This window comes from Saccoglossus kowalevskii, chromosome 1 (genome assembly GCF_978046115.1).
Source record: "Saccoglossus kowalevskii chromosome 1, keSacKowa6.1, whole genome shotgun sequence".
In the NCBI taxonomy this organism is placed as follows: domain Eukaryota; kingdom Metazoa; phylum Hemichordata; class Enteropneusta; family Harrimaniidae; genus Saccoglossus; species Saccoglossus kowalevskii.
In genome coordinates, this window is record NC_140641.1 from 31,111,518 (window position 1) to 31,139,243 (window position 27,726).

General features: G+C 36.1%; 5 protein-coding genes across 5 annotated transcripts in view; 3 read left to right on the forward strand and 2 right to left on the reverse strand.

Moving 5' to 3' along the window:
- LOC100374454 (tyrosine-protein phosphatase non-receptor type 5-like) overlaps positions 1-6,725 on the forward strand; it is a 56,386-nt gene extending 49,661 nt beyond the window's left edge. Inside the window, exon 14 of the mRNA XM_006812170.3 lies at positions 153-6,725. Coding sequence (XP_006812233.2) covers positions 153-243 — 91 coding nt within the window. The 3' untranslated portion in view covers positions 244-6,725. The remainder of the gene's footprint in view (positions 1-152) is intronic.
- Positions 6,726-10,677: 3,952 nt separating this feature from the next.
- LOC100373247 (TATA-box-binding protein-associated factor 11-like protein 11) lies at positions 10,678-13,607 on the reverse strand. The gene is made up of 4 exons (XM_002731277.4): positions 13,185-13,607; positions 12,713-12,800; positions 11,589-11,685; positions 10,678-11,234 (listed from the first exon to the last, which is right to left on the reverse strand). The coding sequence occupies exons 1-4, from the start codon at positions 13,514-13,516 to the stop codon at positions 11,104-11,106; spliced, it is 648 nt and encodes a 215-aa protein (XP_002731323.1). The 5' UTR covers positions 13,517-13,607; the 3' UTR covers positions 10,678-11,103.
- Positions 13,608-15,106: 1,499 nt separating this feature from the next.
- On the forward strand, positions 15,107-17,031 carry LOC144359201 (uncharacterized). The gene is made up of 2 exons (XM_078012424.2): positions 15,107-15,352; positions 16,186-17,031. The coding sequence occupies exons 1-2, from the start codon at positions 15,185-15,187 to the stop codon at positions 16,870-16,872; spliced, it is 855 nt and encodes a 284-aa protein (XP_077868550.2). The 5' UTR covers positions 15,107-15,184; the 3' UTR covers positions 16,873-17,031.
- A 1,239-nt stretch (positions 17,032-18,270) lies between these two features.
- LOC100374153 (uncharacterized) lies at positions 18,271-21,439 on the forward strand. The gene is made up of 2 exons (XM_002731282.3): positions 18,271-18,920; positions 19,416-21,439. The coding sequence occupies exons 1-2, from the start codon at positions 18,756-18,758 to the stop codon at positions 19,917-19,919; spliced, it is 669 nt and encodes a 222-aa protein (XP_002731328.2). The 5' UTR covers positions 18,271-18,755; the 3' UTR covers positions 19,920-21,439.
- On the reverse strand, positions 20,036-25,920 carry LOC100373999 (matrix metalloproteinase-19-like). The gene is made up of 8 exons (XM_078012386.2): positions 25,719-25,920; positions 23,984-24,068; positions 23,519-23,768; positions 22,710-22,931; positions 22,284-22,535; positions 21,926-22,147; positions 21,578-21,748; positions 20,036-21,028 (listed from the first exon to the last, which is right to left on the reverse strand). Exons 2-8 carry the CDS (start codon positions 24,053-24,055, stop codon positions 20,658-20,660), a joined length of 1,560 nt encoding a protein of 519 aa, XP_077868512.2. The 5' UTR covers positions 24,056-24,068; positions 25,719-25,920; the 3' UTR covers positions 20,036-20,657.
- Between the last annotated feature and the right edge of the window lie 1,806 nt (positions 25,921-27,726).

Genomic DNA, 27,726 nt, shown 5'->3' on the forward strand with positions numbered 1-27,726 from the left:
AAAACAGAAAAACGTTAAAATCCATGAAAGCAATTTTCTCCTGTTTGCATGGGCCAAAATGAGGGATAATGGCTGTAGCAATGCTCTGATATTTCCAGAATCATCATGAATTTCTTGTCATTACATGACATGTGCTTTTTTTTCTATTTCAGAGGTGGAATGATACAAACAAATGAACAGTACGAGTTCATCCACCAAGCCTTGTGTCTTTATGAGAAATGTCTCCCAGATATTGTAGATTGAACTCCAGTTAAAACGTATCCGGCACCAGAAGTGTCTGAGGTAGAAGAATGCTGTCATCGATGTCATGTAGTGGATGGAGCACATGGAATACTTGACAGCATAATGTCAAATGCAACACCCCCGAAGATTGATGTTCACAAATCCAGGAAGTAAATTTACTGCGTGTTTATGTGTAATAGTCTTATATACATGATGTATAGGAAAAGTACATGCAAGTGTGGTCAATAAGTGCAATGTCTTCATTATATTCCTGAAGTGTATTAGGAAAATACATGCAATTACTTTGTAAGGTTCCCTAGCACTTTTCAAGGGTATTAAGTCTTCTTGTTCAATCCATGGGACCAAGATCAAATGTAAGAATTTTAGTTTGAGTATAGCTTTGAAACTTTATTGTAAAGGCAGGGTACAATGTATTTCTCACAAAAAAGGGACCAAAGATAATATTTATTGTTATTATGCATATATATTTAGTACATGCACGTATTGCTGTATTACTAGGGAGTTTGTGTATAAATTCTCAGTACTCTAAGGAGTCTGGTTCAAGTTGTAAATTTACTATGTAGTTCATATACTGTAGCTAGTTGAGCATATCAGCACTATTGAGACCTGTACTGTTTAGGTCACTTGTGTTATTTTTAGCATCTCAGGGAGTAAGTGCACTGTTATTTGCGCTTACCTCTGACATGTAATTGAATTCAGTAATTAGAATCTTTCCACTAATTGATATTAGATCTTGCCACTAATTCAGATGAGGATGCTACTTCCTGAAGCTGTCACAAAAATTTATCCGAAATATTTATTCTATTTTTTGTTCTTGCCATTTTTTGACAACCAAATTTACAAGATTATTTATGTAGTGATAAAACTTTTGAAATTGCATAGATTATATACATACTCGCATGTCTGTTCCTTCGTTAGCAATTTTCTGCGCATTTCATTTAAATATTTACGAAAAATCCTGCATGATGCAAATTTTAAAAATTAAATTGTAAATTTTTAATGGGATTAATTAGTTACTGGGAGGTGAAATCTTTCCATATGCAAGACTCTAGTAGTTTTAATCTGTCCCCTTTTTGGTAAAGAGTATTTAACTTTATAGGGTTAGCTATGATGCGGTAGTCATGCTGTGTTAGAACCTACCAGTAGTATTTGCTGAATAGTCTTCTTTGAAACCATGTAGTCACATTCTGTTATATGAATATCTTGCATTCACCAAAATAGGTAATTCCAGTGAGTTATTGTTAATAGGTTGCAGTGATGTTCTATCTATCTATTATCTTAGCTGTCCTCGTTAAACTTTGTGAAGAATGGTGCAGTATGTGAGGTGTAAAGACTGTCCCTCCCCTCGATAATTCAGTATTGTTTCTCCAATCAACTACCATCTTTCTCTAAAACATCCCACCCGAACTTTGTTTGTATCAGATCAAGTAATATTTAATCTTCCTTTCTCAAATCAAGTATTATAGATACCTTTTCTCTGTTTAAATCGATAAAACGACAAATATTGTGTTTCGAATAATGATTGAATGTGTTCCTAAGCTGCTATAACATAAACAAAATTTACAGAAAAAAGAAAAACATCATTCTTTTTTCCCCTCATAAGTATTAAATACTTTCAGATCGATTGTTTTAATACAGTTGTAGAAACAAAATTTGCTAAAATTTCTTAGAAACATAAAAATGTACACTTTGAATCTGGACAAATACACATTGACAAGATGTCTTAATCCAAAGATGAAAACTGTAGCAGCTGTTGACAAGGTTTTAGTTCAAAAATTCAAATCAGGATCTAAGAATTACTCCATTTACTGGGATACATTTTTGTTTTTTAAAAAACAAAATCACTTATACAGAAGAGACAAAGCTTAGGTGTTCAGGCATTCATGCTTTTCAGTTGAGTACATTTCTCGTCGTTTTCAGACTTTGTTTTGTGCAATAGTGGTGTTATTTTTAATGCTTTAGTTTGTCAACACCTTCACGTCTCTGCAACCATATACTGGTATTACGCAAGTTTTAACAAATTATATTGTGTATAAGTAAGGAGGAAACAAAATGACCTTATTTTCAGTCTCAGTAATGTTCAGATTGCAGTATTGGAGAGCAAAAGAAAATTGTGTGTTACGTTATTGAAAGGCTATCGCCATGGGTAACATTAAATTAGACAAGTTTTTCAGATTCGGTGTCATAATAAAGACAGTTCTCAAATGTTTTAAATCAAAACATTGCATACTTAAATGGATAAAGCTGAAAATATTTAAATTGAATAAATAGAATCAGCCAATCGATTCATTTCAGCATACTTGTTGGGACTAAACGGGTAATAGATACCGGTAATGCCAACAGAAGTCAACTTTAGCATACAAGTACATTTTTCTGAAATATTATGCATTAAAAAAAAAATGATTTTCCATCAAGTGAAAGTTGAAATGACACAATGTACCCAAATCTTTGAAAATAGAATTGTTAAAATTACGGGACTGACTGTGTGTAAGATAAATTGTGTCATTTCAGCTTTGAGTATTATTGGTTGTGTACAGACGTGTTTGAGTGAGTGACCGCAAGCAATTTACAGGTGTACTGGTTCAATTCTGAATTATTTAATATGCAAATATAGTGAGTCGTGGGTGTTATGCATGCTAGAAAATAAGGTTTTTAACACTGCCAGCCATACTTGGCATTTCATATCACATATTCCTATTTAAATTTTACTGTACATTTAAGGTTTCATAATATTGGTTATTTATTATAAAACTGAAATTTGAAAAGTCAAGGGGTCAATTTCAGGCCATATATGGTTTAAGAGTCTCCCTCAATGGTACTTAATAAAACAAAAACTGAAATTATTACTGACTACTATTTAAAAAGAAGGAGACAGGTTCAAAAGATCAGAAGTCATCCTGTTGACTGTAAAAATAATATTTAACCTTTGCCTGAAATTAACGGCTTATTTTTCATTTTAGTGTATTTCCTTTTAAAGTTTAGTCAGAGTTGGTCAAAGACCTGTTGCCTCTTGGGTAGCATTTTGGCTCTGTTGCAGTCCTTGCTTTCCATTGTCAAATCTGAGAATTAAATGAAGATTAGAACCTGTGATCTAAAGAGACTGCAGATTAAGTTAGGTTTTAATTGTATTTACCCTCTGTTCATTATTAACAATGTATTTGTAAATATTAAATCATTTATTTATTGAGAAAATGTGCAATCAACTTGTAGAATGTAAACGTTGTTCCGAGTATTTACAGTTTTTTGAAACTTCCATTTTAACTTATATTTGAGAGATATATTGAGCTTGACACATTCTATTTGTGTCTTTGAAGTTGTTGTCAGTAATTTGACGTACATGTGTACTAGTTTATGTGCAATTTTCGCAAATAAGCGATATATTAAATTTTTTCCCCCTTGAATCACATTGATTATAAAACTTTTCTTTTCAAGTTCACCATAAATGTTCATTAGTTTATTTTGCATCATAGGTAGTATGGATGATAGAAAAAAAAAGAAATGTTTTTTCTTGACCTCTTGGCATGGAAATATTGTTATGAAGTAATGCAGCTTTTTTCCCTTGTGGGCCGAAATTTCCACGTATGTTATTTGAATGATGCTAGAAGGCATTATTACTCAGTTTTGTTTTCAGAATTCCAATTCATGCGTGCCAGAAGTGACTAGGTAGTCACTGTGGGATTGGAGTGAGATTAAAGATTGCATTGGTATCCATTTTCACTTAATAAATAGAAAAGATCCTGTCTTGTAAGGTGATAAACAATGTTTTTTAAAGTTGTTGCATTTTTGTGAAAGATTAGATTTCTTCCAGCATATACATTCGATATGCAATTAATATGGACCAAATTCACTAGCCTTTGGCTGCGTGGATTAAGTTCTATGCAAAACAAATGCAAAGAAGACATCAATGAAAAGTATTGTTAAATGATTGTGTCGACAATCCACGTATTTTATGCAATAACGTTATACATATTGTATGTAACTAAGCAAATTGTCAATATATTGTACATTAAACAATTGGGTTGGTCAAGGAAAAATATTTCAAATTCTGGTTTAAAACGTTTTTATTGTAGCATATCAATCCCAAGATTAGATCATTATATAGGAATGATGATCAGAAATAATATTTCTTAAACTGAATTATAAAAAAAAAAATGCAAAAAAACACTATAATGTAAAGTCTGTGATATTTTTGTAGATTATCAAAGGAGATATATATATATATATTCTTGTCATTTCTTTTTAATTTATCTTGAACAGTGAAAATAAAAAAAAAAACACTGCATCTTGTTGACCTGTGTTCGCCAAATGGTGATTAGAGCTATCTAATGGTTTCAACAAAGTGTAGATGTTTTCATATGTAAATAGTAACAAGTTTATATTTTCATTTTGAAATGTAGTAGACATTTGAGACGAGGATATCCTTCATTGTAAACTAAACTGAATTGAACTGCACTGAACTGACCTGAACTAAATTGAATTGAATGGAGCCTTACTGTGTTTTGCTCCATTGTACTTGTACTGTCAAAGTGAGATTAGTTTACATGATGCTGTCGTATTATGTACCAGTCTAGCAAGAGTCTGTAAACCGTTTTAATTTCACAAGACAAAGCTACATGCAAATTGTGTAGCAATGAACTTTTCACTAGTTGTCCTTTGAGTGCCCAAGTCAACTAAAAACGGGCAAAATGTTGCACCAGAATGCTGGCAGGCAAATTGCTTATTGGTCATATGTGGAAAAAACAAAATTGGGGTCGCAGGCACAATTTTAGAGATGTATGCGATAATATATAAAGTAATTCATGACCTGTTCAATTTGAAACAAATTTTTTTTTTCAATTTCAAAATAATGGAACAATACATCTGGAACTTCATTTTGCAAAGTAATAAAAAAAAAAAAATGGGTATGGACCTATTTGTAAAGATATGACAGTTTCAGTAATTTTCCCTCTGCTTAATACATGGGCAATAGAACATGTTTTCATGTGAAAGAAAACTCCCGTGCATTCGCTGTATTCATCAACTGTAAGATGGAGTTGGTGACTTTTTAGGACTTTTAGTAAACTCAGTAAAATTATCAATTTGTGTGAATTAATCAGTTTGCAGTAACTGAAGGATGTCTTTCTGTCTCAGTGTACTGTTCACTTTGTTTTGATAACCAATTCTAGAACATTCCAACTAGTGCTCAGTTTATAAAACACAGAGAGATGGTGATAACTATGTTTTAATAATTTGTATAATTTATCTACGTACATCATTTATTTCTTGATTATCCTTATCTCTGGGAATAATAGACAAATTTTGTGTTCTCTGGTCACTGAGTTCATACCAATCGTGATTCTGCGATTTATGGCTCGCTGTTGCCTTTCATCAAAAGTTTGACCTTTTGAACTCTGAAGTCAACTTTTTATCATCTTTTACAATATAAAACCCACATAATTTGATTTTCACACCTTTTTACAAATTTTGATCAACAGCTATAGCCAATTAGTAAATTATGACCATTTTGTGCAAAAAAAAATACATAAAAATGGGGCATGTAGTTGTACCAAATTTTTTTGGCGGGAAAGATTGTTGCTCAAATAGTTGACAGCTCTTCCTTCCAGTTCCTAAGAAATATTCCGAAATGTACATATTGATACAAAGGTATCTTTGTATATTTTCCTGTTTTGTTTAGTTTGAATGAATAAAAAGTACATTTCTTGTACAGCACAAACATTACATAAACTTTAGAAGGCAACTTGAGTGCATATAATAAAAATCATCTTTAGTACAAACGGTTATATTTCTGCATATATCTTCCCTTTATCACATGCTTGGTTGCCTAGCAACTAGACAACACAACATTTTACTATTATAACCTATATCATGCAACATGTGAATAATCGTCATGCAAAACGATTAGCATTATGCATGATTGCATCACTTTTTGTGGATAGTGCAGGAGAATTTGCAACGGGCATAATGCACTGTATATAGCGATACGGTAGATATAATTTGGCTGTAGTACATATTGTTCTTTCCATCTCTCTGTCTAGGACCTCCTCGGTCAAAGTGTTCAACAAATGTATTGATTTAGTAGTGTATATATTGTAACTGAAGAAGAAAATGTGTAATATTTTCTTGTTTTTGCCTGTATTATATTGAGAGAAAAAAAAAATGTCTGAAATAAATCAATTGACCACCCATACTTCCCCTGTAAGTAAAATGGAAAATCCCCATGTGTAGAATATTAGTTTATAAAATGTGGTGTATTCCTTCATGCTAGAGGTACATAGATACATGGCTGTAATGGCCGTTAGTAAAAAAAAAAACAAATTGTTGTATGTACTTGCGTATATGGGGTTGCCTCCATTTTTAATCTTTGTTGTAAAATATAATGTATCATGTAATGTAAATAGAGAAAGAACCCAAGTAAATATGCCATTTTGTCTCCCATGTAATTATATTGGTGATTTTAGTAAATAAAAAATTGCCAATATTTAGTTTGTTTTATTCTATGACTATATGTAGTAACCAGTTAAAGCGCCAGTATTGGAACGTTGCTGACTACTGGTATTCACATACATAAAAATTGTCCAATCTCCATATTTAGAAGTCTCCAATGTGGTGCTTATGAAATATTTAGTCTGATTAGCCTCGGCACTTTAGTACAAGTTGACTGAAAGTGATGTCCTCTATTGAGCTAAAACCGAAGTATAGGTAATAGTGTAAAACCTGCATTTAGAAGCTGTGGTTACTATTGAAATGGTACAATGTAACAGACAGATGCCGCTTCTATTAGAGCAAGGTGAGTTTTGGGTTTTCATTGTGCATAAGAATGGGTGTGGCTACTAACACGGATTTTATGGTACAACTTTTGGGCCTGTTTTGTTCTTGCATTGAGTTTAGCATCTACTACGAAAGTACTCTTTCTTTATACCCGGTAGTCTCCATTTACTAGTCTTTGTTTAATGCCCATTTTCAAGGACTGTTTTTAGTTCGAAATTGTGAACTTGTAATTCAGTCACTGCCCTCTTTACCGAATCCATTAAATCTTTGCATGTGCCGACTGGCGACCATCTTGCGTTTTGGTCATACTACTCCAAGACTAATGAACCATTCTTAGCTCCGCTATCGACTTTGTCGAGCGGAGCTTATCATATGAGTGATTGTCTGTCGGCGTCCGTCACCCGTGTCAATGTTTTACTTTTTCGATTTCTTTTTGAAAACTACAAGTCTGAATGTTTTGATACTTGGTGTATATGTACCTTGGATTTGTTCATTTCATGATATTTTCAATTCTCTAATTTTGATGAATATTTTTGGTGAAAAGTGATATTTTCGAATTCTTGTTAAAAACCAAAAGTTCAATTGCTTTGACATTACATATATAGATACTACATGTAGACCTTTCTCAGATTTGTTCATTTCGTGATGATATCTTAAATTCTCTAATTTTGGTGAATATTTTTGTCATTTTTGGTAGAAAGTGATATTTTCGACTTCATGTTAAAAACTGTAAGTCCGATTGCTTTGATACTACCGGGGTATACATATTGTTCATTTTCTAATGATGTCTTCAGTTCTTTAATTGAAATGTGCATTGCTAACAGTGGAGCTATCTCAGCCGATAGTTTTTTTTTACACTGTGCTCTTATTTATATCTCTTAGCTATTGCTATCACTTGAAGAGATGAAACGTACTTCACTGTCCGTGTGCCACGATTGCTTTGATATTTATACATATTGTTCATTTCTAATGATATCTTCAGTTCTTTAATTGTAATGTGCATTGCTGACAGGCTGCTTGTTATTCATATTTTCATCATCATACATGTTGGAATACATGCCCAAGTCAGTTGGTTTTATAATCAGATCAAAGATGGCTAACCGACAGCCATCTTTTTTTTAAAAAATGTTTTGTAGGTTTTCAATTAAATTTGGTACGTAAATTGTACATGTTGAGATGCATGTCCGTGATTAGTTTCATGATCAGATCCAAAATAACCAACTAGCATGTTTTTTTCTTTGGATTATACATGTTAGGATAGATGTCCATGACAATTATTGTTTCACAATCTGATCAAAGATGGTCGACTGGTAGCCATTTTTTTTCGACCATACTACTACACTGCATGTCACCTACATACTGTTTTTATTGATAGTTAACTGCACAACTTTTAAACTAACATTGTATTAGCTATATAATTTAGGTGAACTGGTACGTAACTGCTTGCTGAATCTTAATTTTATGGTTTTCATTAAAGTTAAAAATCAAAAATACAAACTCATGGCCAGTGATTTACAGAATAAAATAATATTCTAACCCAAACAACTCAGTTTATCCTGTAAACCAACAGCTACTCTATCAACATCAGTGTCCAATTGCAACCTTCACTGAGATAATACCGGGGTAGTAGCGTTCACGTGCCAAGACTCTCAATCCTGATTGATGCTCGAGACCGAAACTTGGCATGTTCTGAGATTTGCTGCCTGAATGCTCAGCACGAACCAAAATCATATCCTCGGTAGTGAATTATAAGGGAACGTATACAGATTCATACCAGTATGGTATGACTAAAGGAAGTGCAGCTAGATATGGTGGGATGCTGTAGTAATGAATGCAAACAGTCTTCAGCTACGCATATTTATGCGCTGCGGCAACCTGTTTTTCTTGAAATCAAAGAAAGCTTAGAAAGAACTTCCATGTGTATGTGTATTGGAGACGCATTAAAAATTAATTCAAAATTGCTTGTACTTGAGATATTGATGGAAAAATTAATTATGCAAATCAGGTAATTAAATATGAACAGATTTGAGTGTAAAACTAATAAGGTCTGTGCAATGTAACAGACCATTTATGTACCATTGAAATGTGAACATATAAATTATGCTAATTAGGGAAATAATATGAACAGATTTTAACCCACAAATAATCAGGTTTGCACATTGTCCTAGAGCATCTACGTACCAAGTTTCAATGAAATGGAAAAATTAGTACTGTAGATGTCAGTATGAAAGATTAAAATTGATTTAATTATGCAAATTAATATGTAGAGATTTTAACCCAAAATTAATCAGGTCTGTCTATTGTCTTAGAGCATTTATGTACCAAATGTTATTGAAATGTGATAGTACTTGAGATATCGTGTGAAAGTTGAAAATTGGTTAATTAATTTACCCCAAAACTAATCAGGTCTCTGCATAGGCCAACAGCATTTATGTCCCAAGTGTCATTGAAATGTGTGGTTACTACTTGAGAAATGTGGAAAAGCTGAAAATTAACTAATTATGCAAATTAGGTGATTAATATACACAAATATTCACCCCAAAACTAATATGGTCCCTGAATATGCTAGAGGATCTATGTACCAAGTTTCATTAAAATATGATTATTAGTTGAGATATCAGTGGAAAAGCTGAAAATTAACTAATTATGCAAATTAGGTGATTAATATGCACAAATATTTACTCCAAAACAATCAATCTCTGCATAGTCCTAGAGTGTACAAAGTTTAATTGGAATGTGAAGATTACGATGATATCAAAGCTGAAAATTAATTAGGTAATTAATGTGTACTGATATTACCCCAAAAAATATCAGGTCTGTGCAGTGTCCTATGACATCTATGTACCAAGGTTCATTGAAATGTGATTTGAGATATCAGTGGGAAAAGCCAAAAATTGACTAATAATTATGCAAATTAGCTAATTAAAATGCACGGATTTTTACCCAAAACTAATCAAATCTGCGCATTAGTTCAAATCATCTATGTACCAAGGTTCTTCAGATATCAGTGGAACAGCTAAAAAATTAGCTACCGGGTAATTATCATTCAAATTACGTAATTAATGTCCATGGATTTTTACCAAAACCTGATCAAATCTGCGCATTGGCCCAGAGCATCCATGTACCAAGTTTCATCAAAATTTGATTAGTGGTTCTTGAGATAACAGCGGAACAAAAAAGTGACATGCATACATACAGACAGGGTAGCTGCAAAGACTCCCTTTTGTGTTTCTCACACGGGAGTCAAAAATAATTATTTTTCAAATCTTCTTTGCCGTTCATATGTACAATGACTCGTAATAAATGCCATAACAGCAAATGGATATAATTTCAATATAGCGATTATTATCATAATTTTCCATGTTTTGGTCAAATAACAGAACAACACGATCCAAGTGGGTCTCGACTAACGTGAATGCAACTACTATAATCCCTCTGCAAACGGATTAAAAATTTTGGCTCGTGCCAAGATCTCGTAACGTGAACATAGCAAAAGTCTGATAAAGAGTTTCTAGTAGAATACACAAAACAAGTGAACATCAATGTGTACTCAAAAATGACTTGCCATACAACATAAACTCTCACACAACCATCAAACACTCTGTAAGTTTTACAAACATTCATTGTGTGTTTTAATCATATTATTCACAATTATATACTCTATAATTTCATATAATCATACAATCTTTATTATTGTACTTTTAATAATGAATAAACGTGTTAGTATACAAGATGTGTGAAAGTCAATGGTGGCATCAACCATCATTTACAAAATCTAGTTGAACTTTAGAGATGTCCATTATCTTGAATCACTGTTTACTGAACATCTACTAAATGGGTTGATATGGTCAATATAAGCTGGGCCAGAGAATACCACAGATATTCTTCTAGTAAACCATGGATCACATTAATGAGGAGGTGAAGGCATGTAATAAAATGTACAAAGCTCTCTAATTTATGAAATCAACCTCAGATGTTAATGGCTGCTGAGATCTCATTGATCTCAATCTCAATGAGATCTCAGCAGCTTGTATCTGAGTTTGATTGAAACAGCTCTGCAAAAGTTTTCACAAATCTGCACAACATTTGAGGCTACCTAAACAAAGTTTTCTTATATTTGGTACAGGGAACTTTATTTTTATTTTTTAATCGTCTGACTGCTTCTCTGATGTGTTTTGGTTGAAGTGGTCCACTCTCTTGCCATATTTCCATTACATCAAGTGCTGTAAATAAATGGTAATGGTAGTGTGAAATATAGAAGAATGGTACTTACTTTCATCTTATGTAAGACGATTCTCTTTCATCAAAAAAAGCAAGCTTCAAATAATGTGGTCTTGAGAATTGCTTGTATAATCATAGTCAATTGACCTGTGACTAACTCATCATTTCTCCAAGCAACTATTCTCATATGCCTCAATAAATTATCCAAAATATGCACCAAGGCACTTTAGTTAACATCATCCGAACCAATGTCTTGATATGACTAATTTATTGCAATTATGGATGTACACTCTTGAGTCAGCTACATAAACACTACTAATAGAGCAATTACGACAAAGCATTTATACGAGTCTCACCTTCCTCAACAATTTCTCCCACATACACTTTAGCAATTCCAGCCATTGCTATGACAACATTCTGAGACACTGAGGTTCCTATTATTGACTGCATCAGCTGTGAATAAACAATTAGCAATTAACACCTGTGAATAACATCTGTCAATACCAGTCCCTTCTTTAAATTATCAAGATGAATGTTCATGCTCTGTAATGTTACAAATATAAAAGTACATCGTATTTTTTTCATGAAGGAATTCTTGGAAATTTGGAAATGCTGTTCTCCATGAAAAAAATTACTTTCAGTTCAAACAGTACCAAAACCAAATGATGATGAGTAGCCTCCTGCATAGTCTTTCCTAGAAGATTTTAGAGACCAGATTTTAATACCATTCACATACAAATGTACTTTAGAAATTACTAGTCATGAAGCCATGTTACTTTAAACCACAGTCCCCCAAACTTATTAAACTGATAGTAAAGTTTTATATTATATGTACTCTCAAATTTATTTATATATAAATTACCAAAAATGTGGGAAAGCTACTTTTATTGCTAGAATGTGCAACCAAATTGTTTCCCACATACTGATATTGTACCGTTACAACAGAGAGGACAGTATAATGTGCGGAATATTATTTCTTGTACATGCTGACTTTAGGAAGCTTGTCATGCAGTCATACCAATGTAAGGTACCATGTAACCGTTTCTTGTATTTTTTTACTGCGGGAATGTACATGACCATTTCTTGTATGTGGGAATGTTTAGCATGCAATGCAATGCAAGCCAAAGGGAGCTAACTAACTGTTTCATGAATGCGTTAAGTGTGTGAAGGCTTTACGTACATATGTCTTGAAAGGGTGCATGCTGCACAATTAAGTATTGATAATTTGTGTATTAACCTGCATCTCCAAACTAGCGATATACATGCAATGGACATTATTCTGTCCTTCATTGTATCACAAGTTTTCTAATATATATAGTCTAGTACAAGGTAAGGGAATGCAAACTTATTTAACAATGTGTTGTTACTTATCAGCATTCTGTGTCCTTGTTATGGTTTCTTTTTACTTTGAAATGAGTTTTGTACCACATTTTTGAAACTTGCCTCAAGAGCTATGTTGTTAAATAAAATAAATACTTACTCGCTTTATAACAGCTTTTGGAAAAGACGACCTTCTGTACATTTCATATCGATTTAACTGTTCTTCTGAGAACGCAGAAACTAAAGTGCTATAAGAAACATATGGCAAAATTCAAAACAAAATCTTTTACAAAATGAGAGAATGATCATATCATACGAGATAAATATATTATTCGAACGACGTAAAACTAAAATACAAAATGACAAAAGATTAGTAACACCTTGTTATGAAATACCCTGAAAATTGAAAGCTTTTTTTCCATACTTTTTTCATTTTAGTTTTTTTTTTTACTGTCTATGCACATAATGTTTGTTAGCTTGAGCACTGACGGGGTCGTCAGTTTGTGTGCTCCCTGTGGTTATGACAACAACTATGCACACAACACAAGAACGGCAAACATAGATAGCATTAGGTTTTGGAAATGCTCTCCAATTCTTCTATCGAACGGCATTTTTGCACATTTTGTACTTACTGCATTTTCTGCCGTTCTTCTCTGCGCTGTTCTTCTTTAAGTCTATGATGCTCCCTCTCTTTCTCTTCGCTCGTGCTTTCCCCTCTTTCTGTGCATTGTTTCTTAGTTGGACTTTCCACGTCATCTGATTCCTTGGTTTCAGTCTCTGGTTCAGTTGGGTCTCTTTTTCGTTTCGACGTCGAGCTGCCGTCTTCGCCATTGCTATCGACGTTTGTCTCCGGCCTTGAGTCAGACACTGGTTCAGCGATTCCCACGTTTTTCTGTTCTATTTCGGAGGAGTCTACGACTGGTGGTACATTATCTTTACGATCTGGGGACTCTGTTGTATCCATGTTCTTGCTTTCGTCATGTGTGTTCCATTACTTATCCTGATATATTTTCTCACACCTAAACAAGCACAACGAAGCTGCCGTTATCGTCGGTTTCATATTCGGACACATTCGGATTCGAGGTGTCAGAAAGAAATCTTTATGTGACGTCACACACGAATGGTTGTGCGATCAACAACTCTGAATATAAGGTTGACCCAGTCGTATTGTTTTATATGTTAATTTCTTTTTTTAATCATGGTCCGACGCAAAATTACAAACAGACATTTTACAAATTCGTTATTCAATGAATTATTTTTATCACAGTCCCTCTATCATAGAGGGACTGTGTTTTTATTATCCTGAAATTGTGTCCAAATTGGTATCGAAGGGTATCGAAGGAGTCGCCGGCAGTAATTTAGTGCAAGTGGTGCCTGGCACTGCAAAACTCGTACTCCTGATTTTATTAGAAAAGCGCATTGGATTGTGGGAAAATCAATCAACACAGATGTCGCACATGCGCGGAGCGACGACTGCCGCCTTTTAAGATAAACTGAAAGCCACCTCATTTTTTACTAGCTCCTTAGGACAAGCATGTTTTATCGTAATTTAAAACCCAATTTTCAGACTTCAGATTTTGCCGCTTACACGTTAGATTGGCCCGAAATGATCAGACACGTATTCTATTGCAGTCAATAAGCGCCAAGTCAGCGCCTGTAATGGCTATCGACGTATGATAATAATAATAACTTTATTACACAACCAAAACCATCAGTGGGTTTAATAAGGCAAATAACAAAAGACTGAAAAAAATAAATAAAAATAACTAAATTTTAGTAAAAAAAAAATAATAGCACAAAATAGAATGTTCAATCGCGTTCCAACCCAGAAAACCGCTAATATTTGCTAACCGTTGCACAATGTGTTTGTGGAGCTTGTTTGGATATGTCAGCAATAAACAGAGATCTTACAAAGACAGTGTTTCATAGCACGTGTTTTAATATACGAGTAAATGCTTAAACCAGCTGCCTCAGAAAATACAAATTAACCTATGTTTCTATGTTTCCTTTAAATTTGAGTGTCTTATTTGATTTTTCCTGTATTATTAGTAATTTTTTATGTCTTCAAAATGTATTACTTTATTGTACTTTTCATCAAAACCTCAAATATGGGATTGGATAGCAATAAAGATTCTATTCTATTCTATTCTATTCTATTCTATTCTATTCCATTCTATTCTATTTTACTCTTATCTCAAGTTCGAAGTTGGTGTTATGTGTACACACTTGCCAATTATATACAATGATTCGAAAAGCTGAACCCGAAGCCGGAACTAACTTGAAAACCTTTTGTTTGATTGCTGGTGTTTATTTTCTCAAACTATTTATTATTGATTCTCTTCTCACCGAGTTTATTATATCGAGTGATTTTAAACTACGCTTTATACTTTACCTTAGACCGTCTATGGCTAAGCACATATCAGGTTTCTGATAATCTGGATTTGTCATTCTAAACTATGGTAAGTCAGCGATAAGTTTGGGGAAACCCAGCATTTGCATACCAATAATAGAACTGACCCATGACGTCGTCCGATATCTAAAAATAGACGTGTCGTGATACAAAAACATCGTGATTGCAAAACGACCGGGCAAAGACTCACAATACACCAAGGGCGTAGCATCACTTGCAGCAATGGGCAACAAATCCATATCCAAACAGTTGTTTTCTCTAATGAGAAATATTACGAGTTTGAGCAATGGACAAGCTTCAGTGTCAGATTATGCCGATTGCATGACGGAAATGACAATTATAATATCACCAAACGACGGTCTTTACCAAGGAGGGCGCTTCAAATTCAAGGTGGGTAAGTTCAGTGAACGTCTTTTGATATTACTGCGCTATATCTAATTAAACACAAACTAAATATTTGTGTTGGGTCATATTGCAAATATGCCATGCGTAGCTGCGGCTCCGTTGTTCTTTGGTGCGACCTACAATAGAATTTCGCCCTAACAATTTCATTTTCTTCTATTTAATTTAGTTGTTGTATGTCGAACCTATGGGCCTGCCAGAGCCTCAGTCACGTAAATAATGCGGTCGGCAACATATGGCTATGATTCCACAGCTATGCCATGAGAAAATTGACCATAAACTTTCCAGACTATTTTCTTTTGTCAATATTTGCCGAGTACCCGACCAGTTTTGAATTACGCCACTCTTAATGAATTTGCTGGGCGGCCAGATAAATGTTATTTCATTGTTTGCGCGCTGATGCGCGGTCGTCGTGTTTGGGTTGCCCGAAAGAATCCGAGTTAAATAGTCATTTGGGGAGTTAATTGAGATTTTCTAGGATATATACTAAAAAGCCGCGGAAGTACCGCTTGTTTCGCCGAATTATGAATCATGAAACTGAATAATGAGCCACTGAAAAAAACACATAAATGTACCTATCAAACATGTAATTTACTGAAACCGAAGTCAAATAGCATGACGCATCTCAGCGACCACCGCTCTATTCCTGGTGATTTCATACTTTTAAATTCAATTTCCAAATCGAATATTTGTTTCCTAGAAGTAAGATTCCATTCATGTCACATTTTCACGCCCCCAACGGCGGGAATGTCGTTTGGTTCTACACACTCCACGAAAAATATTGTTTGTTCAATATTTACCGTTTTCTTTTTTTTTTACAGATAGAGTTTGACGAACGATACCCAGTGTCACCACCGACAGTTTCATGTGAAACCATGATCTATCACCCGAACATCGACGCCTATGATGGTAATTACTTTGATAACGTTTGTGTAAACATTCTCAATGACTGGGATTCCAAAACCGATTTAGAAAGCCTCGTCCAAGGCATTCTTTACTTGTTTTACCACCCTAACTTAGACGACCCGTTGTCGATTATGTTTGGGTCTTATATGACGTCAGACGAGTATAGCCTTAGAGTCAAGAAGTCACTGCATGGAGGAGTAGTGGACGGTTTCTATTTTGAAAGAAATATCGTCAGTCAGCAAGCCGACGAAACGAGAGAGATCCAGAATCCAGATATGACATCACGCGTATCAGAACTTGGTGAGCAATTTTCTGACGTAGTTAAAGTATCTCAAGAACCACTGAATGACGACGGTGCCATTCTAGAGACAAAACCCGCAACACCAAATCTGGGAGTGGACGAAACTGTGGCGTGTTGTCAAGAGCTTGGAGGAGAGGCAACCCCCACTTGTTGCTGGAGTTGCCGACCGGAGCGATGCTGCGGTGTCCGTTGCAGGGGACGTGGCAGAAAAACACGGGGAAGACTCCCCCTAAAACGTTTTGTGCGAGTTTGTTTTCGAACATTTAATTTTACTGCACGAAGAAAGGTCGTAAAGCTATGAACGTAGAAATATAAGTGAACGATAAGATTGTTTTTTTCATATACAATTATGTATTTTCGTAACAAAACAAAAAAATCGTCTTTGTTTTAATTGAATGTTTAAATAATGTAATGTTATAGGACAATGTTCAATAAACTTCGATATATATTACTCATCTGACCAGAATAGTAGGTGCACTATTGTAACTTGAAATATATTATATATATATATGCATTGGATCTGTTAACGTCACAGACACGTTTAGAAAACAGCTGATCTGACGTTTGGTTTGTTTGTGGCTATTTCCGTCTAGCATTCACTTGCAGTGCACCCCAAAAGTCCCGTTTCAAATAGAAAAGGCAACCTCAGACAGAAATGACGGGATGTTATTTTTAACTTGCTGGTCATTTTCTCAGAATACATCTTGGTCTCCATTTGATCTACAATGCATACGGTAAGTATATAATGAAGTGAAAGAACACCGATCAGTCGATTTCATTAGCTATAGCTAGCAAATTGGGGCACGGTACAACAGTGATTCTGACTTTCTGTCGTCGTAGCCATCCCAAAATGATACTATACGTAGCCGCCAAAAATATATGTAAAAGTAGGAAGCCTATTGAAAAAAGGTTATCGGAAGCCTATCACGAAAACAAAAATGAGTTCCAACACGTTCCGAGCAGGCCCAAACATGCTGAAAGCCGATTGATATAACCTGACAACGGTAATTTTGACTGTGTCATAATATAAACGTCAGAAGATTACAAAATATTCACTAAACTAACAGATTCAATGCAATTATGCGTCCTCCCAGCATGCACCAGGCAACTTTGACCCAATATATGAAAAACAAAAAAATAAGTGTGTCTCGTGTTTTTCCCAAACATAATGGGACTGTACACTTAATTTATCGTTTGAATCCACCATGGACAGCATGGAGACATAATCAAGGGACACGTTTAATTAAAAAACAAACAGACAAAAACAAACAACTCTGAAAAAAACATCGATTTTGATGATTATAAATTTGGTGGGCAATAAATTCGGTGCTAAAATTAATTAATTAATTTTTAATTTCTGTATACTGGAATCTGAAATCGTCCAATGTCATGGAATAAATATTTAAAGCGGGGGAGTCGTCACCTGCGCATGCGTCAGATGGCCTTTTATAGCGTATCATTATTTACAAACAAGCGTCTATCCATGAGCCTTTGCATTTTTAGCGTGTGTTGTTATCGTCGCTTGGGACTCAATTCCCGCGCGTGCGCAGGTGACGACCCTCCCGCTTTAACACAAAATAAACATGTACATTTTACAGGGCAGTATACTGTGGGGGACAGACACGATAATGTTATTATCACCACTGGGGGCGCTATTATATTTCTCGGTATTGCATCATACATTCAACCAGCATGGAGTACTTCTTTCTCGCGATTGCAGTATCCAATTTTCGGCACTATAAAAAAACACCAAAGAGAACCTAAACTTCCATATAGATCCAACTGATCAATTTGACGACTCGAAGCAAAAAGTGTGGAGCCTGATGTGTATTTCGCCAGCATACTTGTAGTATAGCGCTCAAACTTGGGTTGATGAGGTCAACTCAAATCTGAACGGTGTTTATATCGACGCCGACGACATTTAGCATATTGCAACTGATATTGCCGTCGAGGCACTATATTTAGAAGACGTTCCACGTATATTACACAACAGATATACATCTTCAGAGGTTAAACAAGTTATCCACGTCTGTATACATTGCTCGCCGCTGGATTAAATCGCTGGCACTCTGCTGACCGAATCTAACGACGCCCCCTACAGAAAATTCTAACAGTCTGTTGTCGTTTTTATTTTAGAGGGCGTAGACCACCAGTAAAACACAGTGAGTACCGCTAAAAGTTGAAATGAACCGAAGTGTTACAAAAGATATCTACTACCTGATGCGCGATATCAACAAGCTGTCAGATGGTCAGGCTATGGTAGTGAATTTCCAGGAGCAAGAAAGAACATTGTTTGTCTCAATTACACCTAACAGTGGTCTCTATGGAAACGGACAATTTATTTTCAAGGTGAGTACTACTTATTGTCTGACCTCAGATAGCTTATAGTTTAAGTAAACGAATAAAGCATATTTTGGTGCGTTTTTAAACAGAATAATCGTCGAACATCATTTTTTTTTATAGATAATTTAATTATTGTCCTGGCGATCTGACAGGGTGTTGGGCTGGGGTACCCACAAAGCGAATGTGCCTTGAGTGGTATTAGGGGGCATTAATTAATTAATTAATTTTGGATTAAATTTAGATATCAAATATTAATCTGTACGTGCAAGATGGTATTCCCGTAATGCATCTCACTTCTTTTTTGTGCCGCTTTCTGCTATCAAGGACAAAATAATGGTGACCTTGAATCTCTGGAGATTACATCAGTAAGGTGCACCATGGGAGTAAAATACAAACGTACACAGGAGGTTTTTATTAAGCGGAATATAAAATTAATATCACATTTTCTAAAGTACCGAAACATCGAGATTTACATTCTCTTTGTAATATTTCACTCTTCAGATATACCTGGCACCGAACTACCCATCGACTGCACCGGAAGTGACGTGTCTTACCCCAATTTACCACCCAAATATAGAAAACTTGTTGGTTTTCGGTGAAGATTATGGTGAGATATGTGTGAGCTTGCTGGATGAATGGCAAAGCTGTTTCAACCTTGACCATGTCGTTCAGGCTATACTTTTTCTTTTCTACCATCCAAACTTGGAGGACCCATTCTCTCCATTATTTGTCCCTAACATGGATTACACCACTTTTGCCAATTGCGTCAAACTGTCACTAGAGGGCGGTATAGTGGATGATTTCACATTTCCGAGAAACAGGTGTAATGAAGATAGTTCGTCGGCGAACAGTGATAATGTAATAGCCGAAAGAATTATGGACTGGAACGACACAAATGTTTGTAGAGAACAGAATAACGGGGACATCGACACAACCAATAAACCCGGAGTGGTAAAATCAGGAATAAGATCCGGAAACATAACCCCATCAGTGACTATAAGTTGAGTGTGGGAGAGAAGGCGATCGTTGGGTCGTCGAGTTGAGCTGTCAGTTATTGAATCGTGGAAACCTCGTTGCATACCGATACAGAGAATGCTAGTAAGACGATGGAGGCAAATACATTCGGAATTCAGCCATGAATTATATAGTTTTTTTATTTGAAAAAAATATTGACTTGACACAATCTGATCAATTCACACATTTAAAAAATCTGATATTAACATGTTTAACAATGAAAATCTGTCTATATATCCGTAGACTACAGTAGTGTGCGAGGGCGATCTAGTTAGGGGAAATGATTCGATCGTGATTATTACACTGACTTTGATATTCCGTAGAAAAATATCCCTAACTATTGGTTTGAAATACTCAAAAAAAAAATGAACAATATAATGTGTTTTCATAATTTTAGAGACCATAATTTTCTTAGAACACGATCGATATTTTGAGTTAGAGCGGCAGACCCTAGCATATTTTAATATCCCCGGGGTGCTTATGTTATTGGATGATTGGTTAGTTTTATCTACTATGTAATCTTATGTGCATATGATATTTATTTCTTGTATCATGGTGAGTATTACGACAGCGCCACCATCGTCATCAGCGCGATGTTCGTGTAAACAAACACTGTTTACGTCGAATTGGATCCATGTCAAAAGCGACGCGACGCGACGACTGTGACATCGTAACACCGACACAATTATGCTGGCAGTTATTTGACACGCTCTAAGCACGTGATAGCAATTACATGCAATTTAACCAGTATTCAGATTTAGATTTAGGATAACCCTGATCTACTCTCATTTGTGTGTTATTAAAACGCCAGTACTTATCGCCTTTGAAGAAATACGTACTACCATCAGTCCACGTGAAAGCAGCGTCGATTTTGTTGGGAATGCCTGCCCACTGTTTACGAATTGGGCGGACACCCCCTCGAATAACACGTTCAGAATATTCACTCCACACGTAGTAGTGAGACCCTTTGAACACGTAAATCTTCCCATCTCCATCCCAGACGAGCGCAGCGTCCGGATTGCGTGGAAGGCCGCTGCCTCTAATACTCATTGGGTAACCGGTTTCCAGTCCATGTCCTTCAAAGCGCCATATTCGATCACCTGCAAAATATAAAAAGGAATTCATAGTCACCCAGGAACTGTAAGACACCTCGGCAAATCAGTTTGGTAAACTTTTTCAATATGTACTGACAATCTTTTTCGTCCGGGGAGTGTACTTTTACTAGCTATGGGTCCACACCTCTACATGTGCCCATGTTCGTAATTTGTGGTATTGTTTTTCTCTGGAAGATTTAAAACTAGACTCGTATCGTGAAATCAAAACAATGATAACATCTTAAAACGATTAATTGATTATCTTTTCCATTAATTGAAAATCAGTCGCGAGACTTACTCTAATATATTTAAATAAATTATTTCTTTTTTTTATGGACGCACAATTTCCATTCATTTACTTCTATGGGCCAATGGCCTTGTATATGAGTGAATAAAACCCCATTATTAAAATAAAAATATTGTGTTCATCGAGATTTAAGACTTTTATCATTGTTTTTACAATTGTTCGGTGGGAACACGACAATGCAGAGAATGGCATTTTCATAAATTAATTACGATGTACCGATAACGTTAGATATGTTTTTGTAGTCGCACCTTTGAAAAAATAAGTTCTGCCAGTCCAATGCGACGTAAACCCCGCATTGATATTGCTCGGTATACCGTAAAATTCAGCATACAGTTTCTTTGGGTAGCCATCCGCAATACCCCCACCGTCAAGTTTCCATATATATTTTCCCTTGATTGCAAATGTGTCTTCGTTGGTATCTAGAAATAATCACAATGTTAGCCAAGAGAGATATTATCTTCAGCTGGAACAAAATTGAGAGGAATATTGTGCCCTCCTACGGCATGTGCCAATACACAGTCCCTCACCGTCGCCAATTCGTGTCAATGACATACCTCAGCTATAGAATTCTGCCAGTGACGGCGTCGTAATCTTACCTGTCAATACAGCGTCGAAATTACTAGTGCATAAATCAGGAGCCCCGGGGTCCGACGGAGGTAGATCAGGCATAATTCCACCACCACCACCACCCCCTCGACCACCACCATGACCTCCGTTACCGCCGTCACGACGACGACCACCATCGTCACCATCACGGTCTTCTTCCTGTGCATTGTTGTTTTCTGCATCGCCCACAGAATTACCAGACACGCCCCTGCCTGCACATATAAATTGAAATATACTTCACATTTAAAATCAACATTTACATACGACCAATGCGTATGGACAGAAAAGAACGATCTTTTACTTGAGTGAAAGAACATGTCAGCCACCAATAATTACTGGAATACTGACCATAGAGAGCTTGAATTCCCATAATATCATCCCGGGAAAGCTGTAGGCTTGGGTAGTATTCGTATTTTCGGTATATCGGGTACATAACAGCTTGTTTGTTGTTTGAATGGCTTAAACCCAAACTGTGTCCAAGTTCGTGAAGCGCCGTGCCGTCTAGATTTATGCCATCTTTACTGAATCTTGTGAAATATTCATCGTCATCAAAATGCATGTCCCCGTGTTCTGGGAAGTAAGCATGTGCCAATGTTCCACCTAAACAAAACAATTGATCTAGTTACTAGGTAACCTAAAACTGTCATTGAAAAATAAAAAAACAGCAGTTTCAAATACACCATTGAGTAAGGATGACCTTACCCGGGGTAGAATGATATATAATCGCCATCAACAATCAGATGAATAACTGAGATGTGTAACCATGATACCCACCTGGGCCATCAAATGCAGCCAAGGGACCGTCGCTGTGGATACGAGTGGCGAATTCGATATATATGTCAGCCTCATCGCTTGTAACTTCTTTGAACGTTAGAGGTGTGACGTCACTCCATCGTTTAAATGCTTCATATATGGCTGCTCTCTGTTGCTGTTTATCCATATCGTATGTGTATCCCAGAAACCTGAATGTCAAGTCAGTTTTCTTCCACTTGGATCCTACGATATAAACACATGTAGTCAAAATTCAGTGCGACACACCCATCTAAGAGTGTACCACTATTTCTGCGGGTGTGGCAAAGCATAAGCGCCAGAAATATATTTAACAGAGTAAACAACTTTATGAGGAACATGATCTGTACATATATACTCTGTATAAATTGTGGCTTACTACTCTGTAATCGAAAACATTTATAATCTATCCGAACATTCTAACAAGCCCGGCAACAATTATGGTCAGCCCCCATACTCCAAATTCCCTCAGGCCCTGAAATGTGAAGGCAGTGACAACATTTGTGTATCAATATGCTAAATGAGAACTTTATCGGACTCTTCACATCTTATTTCCTAACCAAACAACCCACCACGTCCACCGTTGTTATTGTTCATTCTTGACATTTGAGCTCGTAAAAACACATTACCAGGCATAGACTTTGAACGAATGATTTTCGAGACGGGATGACCAAAATAGCTGAACGTATACCCCCAGGGTTACTGGGTATTACAAATGTGTTCAAATACGATTTATTAAATCTGTTCGAAGAGGATCTGTAAACAACGGGAAAAATACCACTGCAATGGGTCACCTGCTAAATCGTATCTCTTCGTTATCGTCGGCACAAAGTTAGTTTCCACGGCATTCTCATCCGTGTCTGAACCAATCATGTCTTCGACACCACAACGAGGCATTTGCATTCCTGCCTTCGTTCTTTCATCCATTAACCCCGTGACCTTTAAATTAGTCATTCGCTGAAAATTCTTGATGGCTTGCGTCACTTCCATGTCGCCAAATTTAACTCGATTTGGAGACAGATAACCATATTTCTTGAGATATTCCTATGTGATAAACACAAAAAATCGCCGATAATATAAGGCCCGCCCAATTAATGAAAAGGGGTTTGTAGTGCAAAAAATTAAAGAAGTCTAAAGACTGACTCATAACGAAAGTACGGTGAGCGTCGCCCATGTTAGATGTGGGTCCTATGCGACATATATAACGCGTTTAAATACATTTTCGTTTTCGTTTCCCCCTCCCTTTAACGCGAACTTACTATATCATCAATTGCTATTGTCACGTGACAAACCCATCCAATAAGAAGAATCAGCAACATTCTATGTCCCATGGCGTTTATATTTCTGAAAAAAGGGTAAAAAACAAACAAATAAATATATATAAGTTGACGACATAGTGCACACAGCCATTTGAGAGAGGGTGGATCGCATTACCGATCTATGTCGTGTAATTTAACGCTTGCTAGTAATAAGCCTCTTAATATAGTATTTCAGAGAGCCTTGTATTTACCAAACAGCGATGTATTTTGTAACCAATTTAATTGTTTACATCAAGAAAAGTAACGAGTTGCAGAAAAAACAAACATAGAAACAGAAAACTTGGCACCAACGCAGTATTATGGTATAAGAATTCTTATTCAAGAAATGGATATACGTGCTAGACCGTAACACTAGGTATGCACTGCGGTCCTTTAACGCGTACCGCACAGATAAGTAGGCCAGATTTAGTGTTCTGTACGGCGGCTGTACACAGCATTCAAAACTACATCCACGTGGCAATGTACTGTATGTGTGTTGGTGGAAAACACGATATGGGCTTCAGAAAATATAATCTGCAAAGAAAAGGGGAGTAGTTGGAATATCGCTGGCACCTAAATTGTTTCAAAGATCATTAAAAAAAAAAATAGAAAAGAAACGGATATGTTAAAGGGCTTTCATTTTGTCAAATTTTAAGTACCATTTTACGGGTTGCTAAGGGCTCTACATGTCTCGTGGTCCCGTGCATATGAAACAAACATACAAACATTATGACATCAGTGCTTCTTGACCAAACAAAGTAAGCCATTTCAGGTGTTTATACACACTGAATGTCTGGTTTTCAAGTCTGACTCGTATCCTTAGTATGACCACGCCTGCGACCATGCTAAGTTCTAAATATATAAAGCACACCAAGCATTTCACATACATCATGTGAAATTGTATTGGTATTAATACATTGGAGCATTGAGGAATTAGGGTTCGAGCTCAGTTCTGAGTTTACGAAAGTTGGGATATACACTCGTTTGTTCTACCTACAACTGGATGTCAGATCTTTGGCTTTAAAACGACGAGTTAATATACGTTCAAAGTTAGATCCTGAATATTCAACTTTTGAGTATAACTTCCACCTGCCCCAAGTTCAATATGAACATTTTATGACAACAATACACTCCAAACGTTCACGACTTGTACACAGCCGTACTGGATTCACGCACCCGTAACCACAGTGTTATCACATTTCCAGCATTTCAAAGAAGTGGAAAAGCGGCACTAACCCCACAACGACATCTGTATAAGACTATTTGTAGTACCGTTGAACGTTATCGACAATACGAGGCTGTCACAGATCTTATGTGACAGTTTGGGTGTTTCAGTTGTTATGTCAGATCACAGTCCCGCAACAGTCCCTCACAGACTGTGTTGAGGGACTGCGGTCAGATAATGCATATGACACGATTACTCCCTTTCGACGGAAGATCATTTTATCTTTGGTCGAACCTTATATTTCAGAGCAGCTTGCGTAAGAAGTGTTTTAGAACATACACGAACTTACAACACGCGACGATATGAGGAGAGCGAGATCGACATTTGGTACAATCAGAGGCTATGCAAATGATTCATCAGAAACAATTTTACCAGAAAACGTTTTCAAATAAAGAAAAAAAGTTAAATAATTAAGCGCAACCAACGACACCGTGGTGAAGGAAACAAATAGGAATAACGTGTATGACCTACCTTTTCGACTGTCGATAATGTAATAGTTATGATTGGAATTCTGAATGAAACTGACGTCTTATATAGATGTCACCTTAAACAGTATATTATTAGTATAATGCGTCATTGAGGAATGGATTACACAGACTCGTGGGCAAATATACCCCCATGTCTCAATGTTTTTGCCGTCAACGAAAGGTAACGCCCTCAACACTTAAAACACAGACCTATTTAAAATGATTGAACGAATAAAACGGCTGTGCAAAACGTTATTTGAGTTGTTGAATGTCAACACATTTACATGTTGCGCTTGTTGACTGATCCGGTTTTAATGTCACCCACAGCCAATGCGGCATCTTAACAGAAACCTTAACAAACACGCGCGTTTCCTGTCACCTGCAACGAGTGGGAGGTTTTGGCAAATCATCAAGAACTGTTATTAAATCTGTTTTGCTTACTTCGCGAGTATTCCTTATTTATTGGTAATTCTATAAAGTTTGTGTGAGATGTTTTTATCCACCCCGTTTGTGCAAACCTTTGTAATGTGGATTCCAAATTATACTTATCAACGAAGCAAAACATTGGACATGTTGCCAACGAAACATTAATATAAAGCAAGGATTCATTGGATAAAATCTCACCAATGACCATCATGACGAAGCAGGCTTACAGGTTTCACATCATTAATTCAGAGTATGTCCTTCGAGTATGGCTCTTGTATTATCGGCGGTGTCCGTGCGACTGTCTTACTAGGTACGCGTCAAGTTCAACGTTCACCCATCTCTGACAGTTTTGATTTGTATCTTCACTTGCACGTATCCAAGTGGCTCCAAGTTGGAATGTTCAGATTAGACGCGAACAGCGCCCTCACGCAGTTTGTCACGGAGAGACACATACCAGTGAAAATATTCTAAATACGTACAGTTACAGATTTCAACACAGCATGAAAATCTAGGAAATATAGTTTCATATCACTATGAAATGGCATAATGATATGCTAACCCAATATCATATCAATCCTGGATTTTAATTAGTCGTGTTTACTATATATATTTGACTTTGTTTTGTCATTTCATCGCTTGATATCGATGTAACAATCAGTATTGTCATTTTATTACACCAATGTAACCATGCATATATCAATATAGCTATGTGTGGTATATCAATCTGGCTATGTGTGGTATATCAATCTAGCTATGTGTGGTATATCAATCTGGCTATGTGTGGTATATCAATCTAGCCATGTGTGGTATATCAATCTAGCCATATGTGGTATATTAATCTGGCCATGTGTGGTACACCAATCTAGCCATGTGTAGTATATCAATCTGGCCATGTGTGGTATATCAATCTAGCCATATGTGGTATATTAATCTGGTTATGTGTGGTATATCAATCTAGCCATGTGTGATATATCAATCTAGCTATGTGTGGTATATCAATCTGGCTATGTGTGGCATATCAATCTAGCCATGTGTGGTATATCAATCTGGCCATGTGTGGTATATCAATCTAGCTATGTGTGGTATATCAATCTGGCCATGTGTGGTATATCAATCTGGCCATGTGTGGTATATCAATCTGGCCATGTGTGGTATATCAATCTAGCCATGTGTGGTATATCAATCTGGCCATGTGTGGTATTCCAATCTGGCCATGGGTGGTATCTCAATCTGGCCATGTATGACACATCAATCTAGCCATGTGTGGTATATCAATCTAGCCATATGTGGTATATTAATCTGGCCATGTGTGGTACACCAATCTAGCCATGTGTAGTATATCAATCTGGCCATGTGTGGTATATCAATTTGGCCATGTGTGATATCTCAATATAGCCATGTGTGGTATATCAATCTGGCCATGTGTGGTATATCAATATAGCCATGTGTGGTATATCAATCTAGCCATGTGTGGTATATCAATTTGGCCATGTGTGATATACAATCTGGCCATGTGTGATATACCAATCTGGCCATGTGTGGTATATCAATCTAGCCATGTGTGGTATATCAATTTGGCCATGTGT